Below are 13,597 nucleotides of genomic sequence, written 5' to 3' on the forward strand. Positions count from 1 at the left end.
GCCTGATGTGTGCTCTGCTTATAGGGAGATCCTGGGACACGGATCAGGATATAGCATCAGTGAGACAGAGGGCCTAGATGCAGCACTGTCCTGGCAAACCCAAGACAGTTGGCTTCTATGAACTCAGTCCACAAAAATGCAGTGTGTTGTAAACCCCCAACAGGACATAGGCACTTTGTGCATTTCTGACAGATCAGCAGGTATTTTTCTGTACTTGCAGGACCTTTGAAGAAGGAAACATTGGGACATGTGCACGTGTTGCAGAAAAGTGCAGCAAATGTTATTTTATTTTGGCCAGACATAACACTTTAATGTATGTTATGCTGTTAGGGGTAAGATATAAAAGGTTGGGATTACATTTAGAAAGTTACATTTTGTGGGTAAAGGGTTAGGGGCTTTAGTTTAGGGGGTTTAGATTTGGGGGCTTTAGATAATAAGGCTTTAAGGATTGAAGGCTTTAGGGTAAGGGGCTTTAAGATGAGGTTTTAGTTTGAGAGATGGGGCTTTGAATTTTGGCTTATGTTTGTGAGGTTTTAAGAGGAGATTTCAGGATCAGTGGTTTTAGTTTAGTGATCTTTAAGACATTATTGGTTGGGTCATTATTTTAGGGGCTTTAGTGGTTCAAGGGCTTTAGTCTAACCTTTTAACTGTCACATAAATCCTGGCTATTAAATAAGTTATCTTCAGATATTCAGATTTAATATAGAATTGATTACAGTGGCTACCTTATCACTTCTATATGTATGGTCGGTGCATTATCAGCAGAACAGTAATGAAGAGACAGGCATCCAACAATTTAGGAAATGCTGCACTTTAGGGATGGCAGTTAGCCGGCAGTGTAGGGGGTATATATTGGCCTCTGGGCAATATGACATTGTCAGCAGAATGGTAATGAGGAGGCAGCCTTGTCACATTCAAGAATCTAAAAAGAAATGATTTGGTTAAAATGCAGCATACAATATTCAGGGTAAAATCACTTTAAAAATAGAAAATGTGACTAAAAACATTACAGTGTATGTAGCTAGTTCTACAATTGTCTTACAGCTGATTATACATTTTCAAAGTTATTCAATCACTGTTTCATACAATCTCATTTTTTTATGAACACATTCAATGCTATTGAATTTAAGATTTCTGTAAAATTCTAAGACAGAGTAAGGAATGATAATAAACTCCAAGTATTGAATGCTATGCTGCACCTGTCAATAAAATGTGAATGATCTCAGAAGCATCTCAAACCAATGTCAAACTGTTGCTATTGACAGAACTCCAATGCCTGTCGACACTATGTTACAGGTCCTTAGATTGGTATGGTTGCTTGTTCCTTGCTGTCCCCACTGACCCTTATTCTCCTTAATTCTTGTTCTGGTGTCACAGAAAATAAAATAGGTCAGGGGAAATCTAAACTCAACTTGACAAACGTTGTATATGGCATTTATTGGAGTTGATCTTTAACACACATTCTAACACTTATTCCCACTAAAGTGATTACATCAAAAAATTCTCTACCTGAGAATCTTAGATATAACAGTATGTATTGTTTGTAGACATCTAATTGCTGTTATCTAACCAGAAAATCATGCTCCAAGAACAAGAAACATCAGAGATGTCACTGTTTGAATATCTTTATTGGTGCTAGGCAGGGTTACAATTACAACTTGGCGTTCACATGAATGGCAACAAATGGGTCTTCTGCTGAACCGCTAATTGTGAAGCGGGCTGAGCCAGTGCCGCTCACAGTGACCTGTGCACCAGTACAGCGGGTGCCTTCTTTCTGTCCAGAGATAACATCACAGTATGTGCCGGCAGGAAGTCCAGTGTTCAGAGTGACATCCATGTTCCTACAAGAATAAGGCAACAATTAAAATGATAATAATGTATAGGTTGCTCTGATCTATTGTCACATACAGGGTTCTTTTATCTCTTTGCTGCTTCAGCAATGAGATATTGCTATAGGGAATAACACAGCGCTAAGGGTGAGCAAGTGAATTAATCCTCATTAATGAATAAATAAAGAATGAATAAAATTAATATAAATGAAAACTATTAACAAGTGTAAATATTGATGTGATAATACTATAACTCTTACATGAATAATGAGTGATAAACCAATCACACCAAAATTCTCAGTGAATAAAACCATTCAATCTCAGTGTGACGGACTGAACCGTCACTGGTGCTGTTGGAGGAGCCTGGGGGCTAGCCTCCTTCCAACTGACTATGGACCCAGAACTATGGAGACCCCCCTCGGACTTCTTGGGGTTACAATGAACCATTCTACCAGGTTTATGTGTGGGGGGATGTACTGACGTTACACTCAGTAGTAAATCTTATACAAAAAAACGGAAACAAAAAAACGGAAACAATCAATCCAAGACATACAGTGGGGCAAAAAAGTATTTAGTCAGCCACCAATTGTGCAAGTTCTCCCACTTAAAACGATGAGAGAGACCTGTAATTGGCATCATAGGTAGACCTCAACTATGAGAGACAAAATGAGAAACAAGTGAATGAATCAACCACAGTGTAACAATCCATGAACTAAGTGTTAAATATGAGGTGATACTCTGAAACAGTCTCAAATAGAAAGTTATATCAAATGTCAGTGAAAAAATAAATTCAATGATGTACACATCAGTAGTGAGATAAACTTCTCTGTGTTCTTCTCCTTTATACCCGACAATCCCCCAAACAGTGGGTACTCACCAGATATAGTGAGTACATAAAGCCCCTGTGAATAAATGAATCCTCTGGTCCTCGATCTCACCCGCACAATTCAATCCGCTCTCCTGCCGGTACAGCCCGAACAGAAGGAGCCGTCTGTATTGGCAGGAGAACTGATTGAATTGTGCTGGTGAGCTACTGACATTTGATATAACTTTCTATTTGAGACTGTTTCAGACTATCACCTCATATTTAACACTTAGTCCATGGATTGTTACACTGTGGTTGATTCATTCACTTGCTTGAATTGATTGTTTCCGTTTTTTTGTATAAGATTTACTACTGAGATTGAATATTTTTATTCTCTGAGAATTTGGGGGTGATTATTTTGGAGAGTTATAGTATTATCACATCAATATTTACACTTGTTAATAGTTTTCATTTATATTTATTTTATTCATTCATGAGGATGAATTCACTTGCTCACCCTTGGCGCTGTGTCATTCCCTATAGATTTTAAGGTTCTTTTTTTCATAGCAGCTTTGCGGTTAATTATTTTTAGTTTTTTCCAAGAGCGCAGATCCCTATTAAATACAATGAGATATTGCTGTCATAGCTCCTTGCTCTGTTCCTTGCTACCTTAGGATTTTACATGTTCTCACCAGCTTCTATTATTGAATCTCTACAATCTAAAATAGATTAAATTGCAGAGAATGCAGAGATCTCTCAATTAGATCCAACTAGACTGCTCCTGAGTACATAATAGTTATAACATTTAACTTCTTGCTGTATATTGAACCGACTAAAAAAGTCTCACACTATTTGTTCTCTTTACAATCCTGATCCCCTGCATGTTATGATTTTTAACTGATTTGAAATGCTTTTGAATATACTCTGCTGTAATGTGTCCTTTGCTTTCCCACTCCAGTGCTTTATGCTGGCATAGGCACCTGTTATATTACCAAGGGTGTTAGATTGAACTCTGTTGCATGTTGGACTGAACAGTCAAATTTAGTCACCCTGCACACACTGTGTGCAACTGCTGTAACATTAAACTGAACTTAAGGCTATGGGAAATGGAGGCTGTTAGTACAATCTCTATCTCACTAACAGTGGTTCTAACCCTTCCTCACGTTGTCCAAAAATGTTTAAAAAAGTCTAGATATGTTATGAGACATAATATGATATTGGATATCTAAATCTGTTAAGAAATCTGTATTCTTTAACCTGTATGTTTGGTACTAAAGTAATTCAAGTTATTTTGTTTACCGCTACAAAACAACTAGATAGAACACAGCTAATATTAGCTAAAATGTGAATCACTTACCATGTCTCATTATTAAAAATAATGAATCCTCTGTTTCCACGGCCAAAAGCAATTTGATTTCCTCCATTGTCCCACCAGTTAGCGAAGGCTTGGCCATCAACTGTGTTACGGAATATTACCATGTTCCTGAAAGCCAAAGGAAGAAAATGCTGAAAAGGTGCACAGAAAGATAGTTCATGAATACATTTGCTGAGAAGAACATACATATATCACATTGAGTTGTCAGATGGAAAATTTAATTTCATAACTTCCACTAGCAAATGTATAACTGAAATGAAGTTGCTTTAAAAAAAACAACCTAATTTTCCTTCTTAACCACTTCGTCACGGAGCTTTTTTTTTTTCTTAATTTTTTGCAAACATGTTAATATTTGCATTTTTGGCTAGAAATGTATTTAAAACCCTAAAACATTATATAATTTCCGCATGTAGAGGTCCTGTGAAATAAAAAGATGGAAGTTACCATTTTTTATGTTGCACAGTATTTGCGCTGTTTATCAAATGTATACTTTCAATAAAAAATACACTAAAATAATTTTAGAGCAGTGCAGACAAACACAATATAATCCCCAAGTTTTATATATGCACAATAAAAAATGAGGTTGTGTGGAGATAATAGATATCAAATATATCAAAACTCAAAACTGCATGTGCCCGCAAAATGTTGAAAAATTGTTGTACACAAAATGATCAATGGATGGCACTTTAATTAGTTTTAGAGCTCATGAGTTTAGATTTAACTCTAAATGAGGAGCCTAGAATTATTTCTCTCACACTGGCATGCGTGGTTATCCAATATGTGTTGAACATTGGTCGTGAGCATTTTAACCTCTTCAGGCAGTACATATGATTAGGAAATACATCCAGAATCCTGAAGTGGTTAAACAAAACATTTTTATCTATAATGCCAGCAAAGCTCTGATCTGCACATAATCTAAATGTTATGAAGAATGAGTCAAATATAGCTAAAAATTTTATTTTTATTTACTTAATCTGACGCCATCTGTGCTCACAGACCCAATTATTTCCACAGGTTGTGTCGGCATTGATAGTAACTGCCTTAGTTGATCCATCAGAGTTGCTTGGGGGTCCAATCCAGTCGTTGACATCCTGGAGAAAGTAGAACGAACCAGTCAGGTGTAGTATAGAGGTATTTCAGTTTTTGTAATCCTGAAAATGTTCATTACCTTTCCATTGACAAAGTTTCTTGTCCAACGATAACTGGACATGACACGTGTGACACCATAGGGATGTGCCAACATGAAGCCAATTCCCATTTTGTACAGGCTGTTAAAATTAGAAATAGAACATGTTTATGCATATGAATATTAATTTTGTTTTATTTGTGTTTTTCTACAGTAAATCCTTACCGTGCGTCAAAGAAGGTAAGGATGGAAGAGCCTCCAGCACCGTGTCCTCTCTGGTTATCATGGTTGTCAACAAACACCAGTGCTCTGTTGTTAGGCATGAAACCCCATCCTTCACCCCAGTTCCTGTAGGATAAAATAGTGATAAGTAAATCTCTTTATGCAGTTCATGTTCCACACATGAGATCTGTCTGTACTCACTTCAGGTATGACATCTTTTCTCCGTTCCACTTGCGAATCACATTGCCAAGCTTGGCTCCATATTTGAACTCGGTCACACGGCCATTTCCATAGTATTCACCAGCTGAAATAGCTTCTCCACCCAAATCAATCACCTATCAGAAACACAAAAACATTATTAATGTGATGTGGTTACAAGTATTTTAAATGTAACCACTCGCTCCACATGTTTGACAGTTTTGTCATCGTAAGCCAGGGTTCAGGGAATTTTTTTCTTTTCAAAATAGAAATTAACAGACCAAACACTCTATTATTGTACCACATTTAGATACAAATGTAGACTGTTTTCAGACATCGTTTAATTAAATGTCACACTGCATACCCAGGTAAACTTGCTAAACATAACTGTTCTGGCAGAAAATCTAATTCTATGCCAAAACATATGGAAATATTTTCATTTAGTTTTATGCAGTAAAACAGATAATATGAAGATAAACATTTACTATTTGTGGTTCTATAGGTATGTAATTCATAGCTATATAAATACCAGTGGCTACAAATGAAATTATTCAGCATCTGAAGTGTCCATATGTATCAGTGACAGATTATAAATGATGTTCCTACGCCTAATGTCACAGTGGATAGATATCAGAATGCCTACATTTCTGCCTTTCTAGCACAGCAAGATTAAATGCCACCTTAATACAGATTCATTATCAAATCTCTTATTTTATTTTTCCCTCTGCAAAGCAGTTATCATGTATTTTAAACTGGCAATAGGCTTATCCTGTTGCTCTATGACATATATTATTATCCAGTTAAACAACAGCCACTGCCAAAATGTGTACCTCCTGGAAGATGAAAGGACGGGAGCCACCAGGGAACCATTGAGTGTTCAGATTGTTTAATCTGCCCAAGATGTTAGCGATGTCTCCAGGCCACATGTGTTTGGCGGCATCCAGTCTGAAGCCAGCAACACCAATGCTGATGAGGTTGTTTAGGAAGGCTGCAATCTTTCCACGTACGTAATCCTTCTCCATTGCCAAATCCAAAAGGCCCACAAGTCTGCAGTTTCTGACCTGTAGTAGTGGCATGAATGCAAAGTCATTTTAAATAACTGTTATCCTATCTGTTGGAATGAACATATTGGGGGTGATTTACTAACCTAAACACACGCACTAGGTGCGTGTGATTTTTACACAGCAAAACGTATTTATCAACCAAAAAGTCTCTAAAAGCATATTTCCACTAATGCCATATATGGAAAAATCATGCACATGATGCATATATAATGCTGCTTCACAGTTTAGACAAAAATGGTTAGCTCATGCATTTGCATTCCTGCATTCATCAACGCAAGCAACACAACATAGAGCTAATTTACACAACATCACCTTGCAAATTCATGCAGGGCTTTGCACAACACACCTGCTGGGTGTGTACACACTACAAAGGTGTTTAGATTCCACCCATAGATCATGCCGGGAGGGAACACACTACAGAGGTGTATACATGTTCGTGGTGTGTTTATAAGGTTAGTAAATCAACCCCATTAAATCTGTCATAAGAATGTCATAAGAATGTCATAAATATCCATGGAAATATAAACCATGAATCAAAGATGAGTGAGCTCATTTATTAACCACATAGGGCATGACTAGGGCAACATAAATCTATGTGTAGGCTATCGTCACACAAGCAATTTTTTAGTTAGATTCTTTTTTTTAGCCTCTACAAAGTTTAGAATATGTCTGTGTAATAGACATCACTGCTGGGACTGCATTAGAGTAGTAGTTATAAATATGAAGGTTTTTTTTTTTAGTAATTTCAAAATGGTGCAAAAGTGTATTGTTCTATTACCAAGCAACACAATTGCTACAATCTCTATTCAAACCTATGTCATTCTCCCTCTGACTGCTGTATTTTCTTCATATTACATATGCTTATAAAACAATTTGTAGCTACCACATATTGCTGAAATTATAGTTATGGGACTTAACCTTTACAATATGAGGGAAAACACAGTATTGTACCTGGTTAACATCGCCATAGTTCTGGATTTCACCATTATTAGTATTGCACTTGGCATCATTGAAATCCAGGTTTGAATAAGGTACTGCAGAGAATTCTTTGGTTCCAGCATTGAAATAGCTTCCACAAGTAGAGTGTGTTCCTGCACCACCACCTGATCCACACATGTGGTTAATGATGGCATCAACATAAATATATACCTAAATGGCAAAGAAAGTTCAGTTATAATTATCATGCTATATCTTATTTTTTTAATAAATCAGCATTTTCCAATATTACATATGAATGTATTTGAATTAAGAAAGGCATGCCACAATTGTACTGAACTGTGTTAATTGGGCTTATTTTTTTTAATTATGCTGAACAGAGCCATATTACATTTGATTATCTTTATTTAAATAACCCCAAAATTAAAAATCTTTATTTATATTTTATAATATTGGCTTTTTACGACAATCTTAAGGCACTTCTGGGTAAATATTACATCAGATTTTAGAGGGGGAGATTAGAGTAAGAAGATGCCGTTGCTCAGCTAGCATTTGTTTTCCTGCAGTCCTGTTTGGAGGTATATATATTTATATGGTCTCTCTTTCTAAAGCCTGCTGCCACTAATAGTGCATTTTTAATTTAGATCTCATGATAATAATCACGTTACCCATCATAGACAGGAAAAACAATGGCATTCTCATGAACATGTGCCTCGCTAAAGCAGTATGGTCAGTATATGCAGCCCTGTATAAAGATGCTTAAAGCATACTAAGCTATTCAAATGAATACCTGGCCCCGTGCATTTTACAACAACGCTACCAAGTCACACTAGAGTCAGTTTGACCAGAAGAGTGTGATTTAGGATTGTGGCTAGGGTTGCACAGATACTTTTCGAGTACCAGTGCAGATACTTGGCATTTTCATGAGAACTACCAGGGTTGCAGCTGGGACCTGGCTCTGGCACTCCACCACTGTCCTGAAATCATTAGTCTGTATTGTTTTAGAAAAACTGTCACATGACAATAAACAAAAATATATCAGTACTCGTACTTGTAAGTACTCGGCAAGTACCATTACTCGTACTCGCAAAACTGGTGTCTGTGCATCCCTTTATTTATATTTATAAAAACAAAATCGTACATTAAAACAGAGATGTACAAATCCCAGGAGCTCCGTATGATCCTTACAAATGACAGCTGCCTCCTAATTTTTGAATTTTTCTCTAGTGTAGTCTTGGAGCTCAAAAGTATTGGTACATGTACTCATACTTGTACTGAGTACTGTACTTGGTATCTGTGCAACCCTAATTGTGGCAATCTAGGAAAACCCAAACTGGGAAATCATACAAACAGTAAGTACAAAGGGAATCAATAAGTGTCAAACACATGACCCTAAAGCTGGAACACAGCTAAGATAAAGAAAGTAAGAGGGGTTTTGAAAGACTTCTATTATGGACAACATATGATCGTCCTTTCAACAGAAAAGGCACTTGTTAAGTGACTAAAAGGATTTAATCTATTTGGTCCCCATTAAACAGGGTCAACTTTTGCATTTGCAAGAAAAAACAAATTAATCTCCAGCATTGTGAAGGTTCTTGACTGCAAAGAAAGCAATAGATGAGCAGGTAATCAGTGGTAGGAAATAAAACATCTACTCAATCATGCTTTATCACAAAAGCAGTTATGAGATTTAATCTATTGGTGTCCTGTATGTCTGGGAACCCACACATCTAAAAGATCAATACATTTCTAGAGCAGGAAGAGTGATTCTTCAATGATTGCACCACTTTTCCAATATTTTATTTTTAAACAACAAAAAGCACTTCTGTCTTTTGTTTGAGCATTATTGCTCATATGGTTACCTGAACACAGTTATAGCAGGAAATGTCTGGCTTGTTTACAGCCTTGTGTCAATAGAGTAATCATGGGCATACATTTGACAATGTTATATTATGTATTTCTATAAACATATTCAACATGAAGGCTAAACTATGTAAGTGGTTTTTAACCTCTAAAGTCTCTTTTGCAATATGTCGATTTATGTAAAAAAAAAAACCTGAGAATCACTGCAGAATTATTACCAATATCCATAAACATATTTGATTGCACATTAATTTAGCTAGATGTCAGTGTACCAGGATGTTTTTCCTTCAAACAGAAGGCTCAAAAAGAGTTCAGAAAAAAGGAATATATTTGGTAGCTATGTCTTTGTAAACTATGCAAATATGTAAATGTTTAATACTGGCATTTAAAAACATGACACAGTATAGAATGCGTAAGTAATAAATAGAAGTTTATACCCCAACATTGTTACATCTGGTCACCATGTCTCTGAACTGAGCCTCACTACCGGACCTGGAGCAGAGCTTGTAGCTGACTGGCTGGTATCTCTCATACCAAGGTCTCCAGGGATTGTTAACAATTATATTTTCATTTGGTGGGGAGACCTGTAGAAAAATATTGAATACAGTCATCAAATGTGATTTCTTTAAACATTTACTAGCAAACAGACAATACATATATGCATGATTTATTTCTAATTTCCTCTAGTCATTTAATATTTTTTTTCCCCAGAACACAAATCTTGAAGCGAGGAAACATAGGCCCTACACATCAGACACCATAAGTTAACATTAACTGGTCCTGTTATTTGCATATAATTTTAGGAGGGATGCCTACAAGGCTGCACACCCCCGGATATTTACCCCAAGTCTATCAATTAAAATGATATCCCATACATCTGTTTTTATGTAATATAGCAAAATAGTAAAGATGAAAGTGAACATTTGTGTGTTACTTTACTTTCAACGCTATACTTTGAGGCATGTAGAGGAAAAATAATAGTTTGCATAAATTATTAGCATAACATTTAGGTAAGATAAAGTTGGGTTGGCGAGGGCACAAATCGGCATAACAATCGTTCTCCTGTGGCCCAATGCTATTAATGCTGAGTCACGCAGCAGCCAGGAAGGATATTGCTGGGATCACCCTGGCTGCCTAAAGTAGAGTATACATGCAGTGAATTTCTTCCGGTTCTTGATGAATTGGCCAAAATCTGCTGCATGAGCAGGGGCATCACAAGAGGGGTGCAGGGGGTGCGGCCCGCACCTGGGTGACACCCCTGGAGAGGTGACACCAACATGACTGACAGTCTTTTTGGTTTCACCCCCTCTAAAAAAGTCGGGCACTCAGTCATGAACCAAGAGCCCGAAAGTGTCAGGAGAGAGGAGGGGACCTGGCGACATACCTCATATCCCCTTTACAAAACACTGGTACAGCCTCATCTTGAGTATGCAGTACAGGAATGGTCACCAAACCATAGGAAAGTTGTCCTTAAACTAGCAAAGGGCAACACAATTAATGGGGAGCCAGGTAGCTTCAGCTATGAGGAACGATTACAAAAATTACACTTTTTCACTCTGTATAAATTTTTGAAAAGTAAATATGGTAACGGTAATTAACTGTTCAGTCTTAGGAAGAAGACATACAGCCAAAATTTGAGATTGGACAAAAGAGGTTTAAAGGAGAACTATGAGGTGAGTGATTTTCACTCACCTCATAGTTTGAGCCGACCTGTGACAATTAAACTGTCACACGTTGACTCAATAGGGGGCAAAGTGAGTGAACGCATACTGCCGCTCGCTCACTTCTCGATCCTGTCCCTGCAGAGAGATTCGTGACTGGCACTCACGGCTCCCTGCAGGGATTCCCCCCCTCCCCGCTCCGATCCTCCAGCGCTGACTGGAGGATTGAACGGGGGAGGGGGCGGGTACAGCTGGCTCTGCCTCTAGATAGGCAGAGCCAGCTGTCAATCATGCAGCTGGGTGGATCTCTACAGTAATGTCGGGATTCGTCGCGGCTGCGCCGGTCACGGGAGGACGCTAGTTTATGTCCTCCCGTGACCATGAGGAGAACTATGGGGGAAAATCTAATACGTTAGATAAGCATGTACATAGAGATTAACATTGCACTACAGCGCCATCTACAGCTCAAAAGACATATTATAGTATATGCTGTTGCATTTCCAACACTTACCTGTATACCACCGAATCCATTGGGAGCCAAATGTATCTCACATTCTGCAGCAATATCTACCCAAATGCACGTATACACTGCTCTTATACATGCTGACCCCCATCTGAACAAGGCCTTCGATAGACAGAGAGGCTGATCAGGATGTACTTACTGCTGGTTATGTGTTTAGATGAAGCACTGAGATCCTGAGGAATGCTGAATTAAGTTAGATAAGCATGCACATAGAGATTAACATTGCAATACAGTGCCAGCTCCCGCTCAAAAAACATATAGTATATGCTGCTGTATTTCCAACACTTACCTGTATACCACCAAATCCATTGGGACCCAAATATCTCTCACATTCTGCAGCAATATCTACCCAGCGCCATTCAAACAAGTGGACCATAGATGTCCTGCCAGCCCTGAAGTTTGTGTTGTATTGGGCAGAGCAAAACCCCACAAACACCAAAAGTATTAGGAGCTTCATCTTGGATTCTACAGTAGCTAGGCTTCTCTTTTTTCCTATTTATAATCTGCGGTTATCTACAGCCTGACGTATCAAGAACACCTGTCAAAACACCCCCAAGGATTGCAGGTGAGTATATACAAAAATTTCTCACTGTTGCATAAAAGTCCTTGATGTTTGAACGTGCTGTTACCTTGAAGATGCTTGCCTATTATAGATGTGTTAAGCACCAAATCATTCATTCTACATTTTAGATACAAGGACGCACGTATATACTTACTTATATAATGGTGTGATGGGGTTCATGCATTAATATGTTTCTTGCCCTATTACCAACATTGTTTTATAACATTTATTATGTTTTCTATGATTAAAATGTCCCACAGTGCTCCTAAGGGCTTGTTCACACCAAATCCGGACCAGATCTGCATGAGTTTCTGCACATGCAGTGCAGTTCATTTTGCCAAAATTTTTGCCTCGTTTCTGGGCCATTTAAAAGAAAAAAATTATATTTTTTAGCCTAAAATGGGCTTTAAATGCGTTCCAGGGTGTTTGCATGCATTTTTGAAGCATTTACATAGGTTTTGGTGCGTTCCAGAGCATAAAAATATAGGGCATGCTGCAGCTCCATTGGAATAAATCGGATGCATTTTTGATGCGTTCTGTAAGCGCTCTGCACTTGATGTGAACTAGCCTTAAGGGCAGGTTCACACCAGAAAGTCTGTGTTCCAGGGCATTCAGCCTCTGGAACGTAAGCTGGCTGGCTTCCTGCGTTCAGGGGCGGGAAAGAGCGTGGCGGTGCACTGAAGTCAATTGCACCACAGCCACGCCCCCTGCCCGCAGTGTGATCATCCACACCCGGAATGCAGGCACATTAGTGCCTGCGATCCCGTCCAGTGCGGTCTGCAAAAATACTGCAAGCACTATTTTTGCAGATCACACTGGAAAGGAACGCAGGCAGTAATGTTTCCATGAGGGAGGCCCGGAACAACACCACGTGAGCCCTCAACCTTATCGACTCAGCCCCATCAAGGACTTCTCCTAGTTTTGTTTTATCTACCGACTTGAAGAAGGCCTTCGATAGGGTCGACTGGTCATTTATGCGCCTTACCTTGAAACACATTGGCCTTAGCCCATATATGCTATCCTGCATCTTAGCCTTGTATTCCACTCCTACAGCTAGGGTCAGTCTCAATGGTGTCCTGTCTGCTCCCTTTTTCAATTTCGAACGGGACAAGACAGGGCTGTCCGCTTTTTTCACTCATTTTCATCTTGATGCTTGAGCTTCTACTTCACACTTCGAGGTGGATCAGCAACAACACAAAGTTCCTGCCTAAGTGGAGCCTTAGGATTCTGGCGGTCTGGCCCTCCCTGATGTATTCTTTTACTAGACAGCCTCTCACTTATCTCGATTTCTAGAATAGTGCCGTCATGAGAGTTTTAAGTCTTGCATCTCTCTAAAACCGCCTTTCGCTTCAATTCCTCAATCAACCTTACCTTGGTGTGAGTGCTCCATGCCCACGGTGCTTAAGTCCATCTCTACATTCCCTGTTTCCAAT

The 13,597-nt window shown here is 38.5% G+C and overlaps 1 protein-coding gene across 1 annotated transcript; it reads right to left on the reverse strand.

Annotated features, from left to right (window-relative positions):
- Positions 1-1,649: 1,649 nt before the first annotated feature.
- On the reverse strand, positions 1,650-12,059 carry LOC108788521 (pancreatic alpha-amylase-like). The gene is made up of 10 exons (XM_018558295.1): positions 11,892-12,059; positions 9,856-10,002; positions 7,571-7,768; positions 6,386-6,616; positions 5,559-5,692; positions 5,361-5,483; positions 5,178-5,277; positions 4,979-5,100; positions 3,992-4,117; positions 1,650-1,841 (listed from the first exon to the last, which is right to left on the reverse strand). Exons 1-10 carry the CDS (start codon positions 12,057-12,059, stop codon positions 1,652-1,654), a joined length of 1,539 nt encoding a protein of 512 aa, XP_018413797.1. The 3' UTR covers positions 1,650-1,651.
- Positions 12,060-13,597: the final 1,538 nt, after the last annotated feature.

This window comes from Nanorana parkeri, unplaced genomic scaffold (genome assembly GCF_000935625.1).
Source record: "Nanorana parkeri isolate BGI_ZX_2015 unplaced genomic scaffold, ASM93562v1 scaffold330, whole genome shotgun sequence".
Lineage (NCBI taxonomy): Eukaryota > Metazoa > Chordata > Amphibia > Anura > Dicroglossidae > Nanorana > Nanorana parkeri.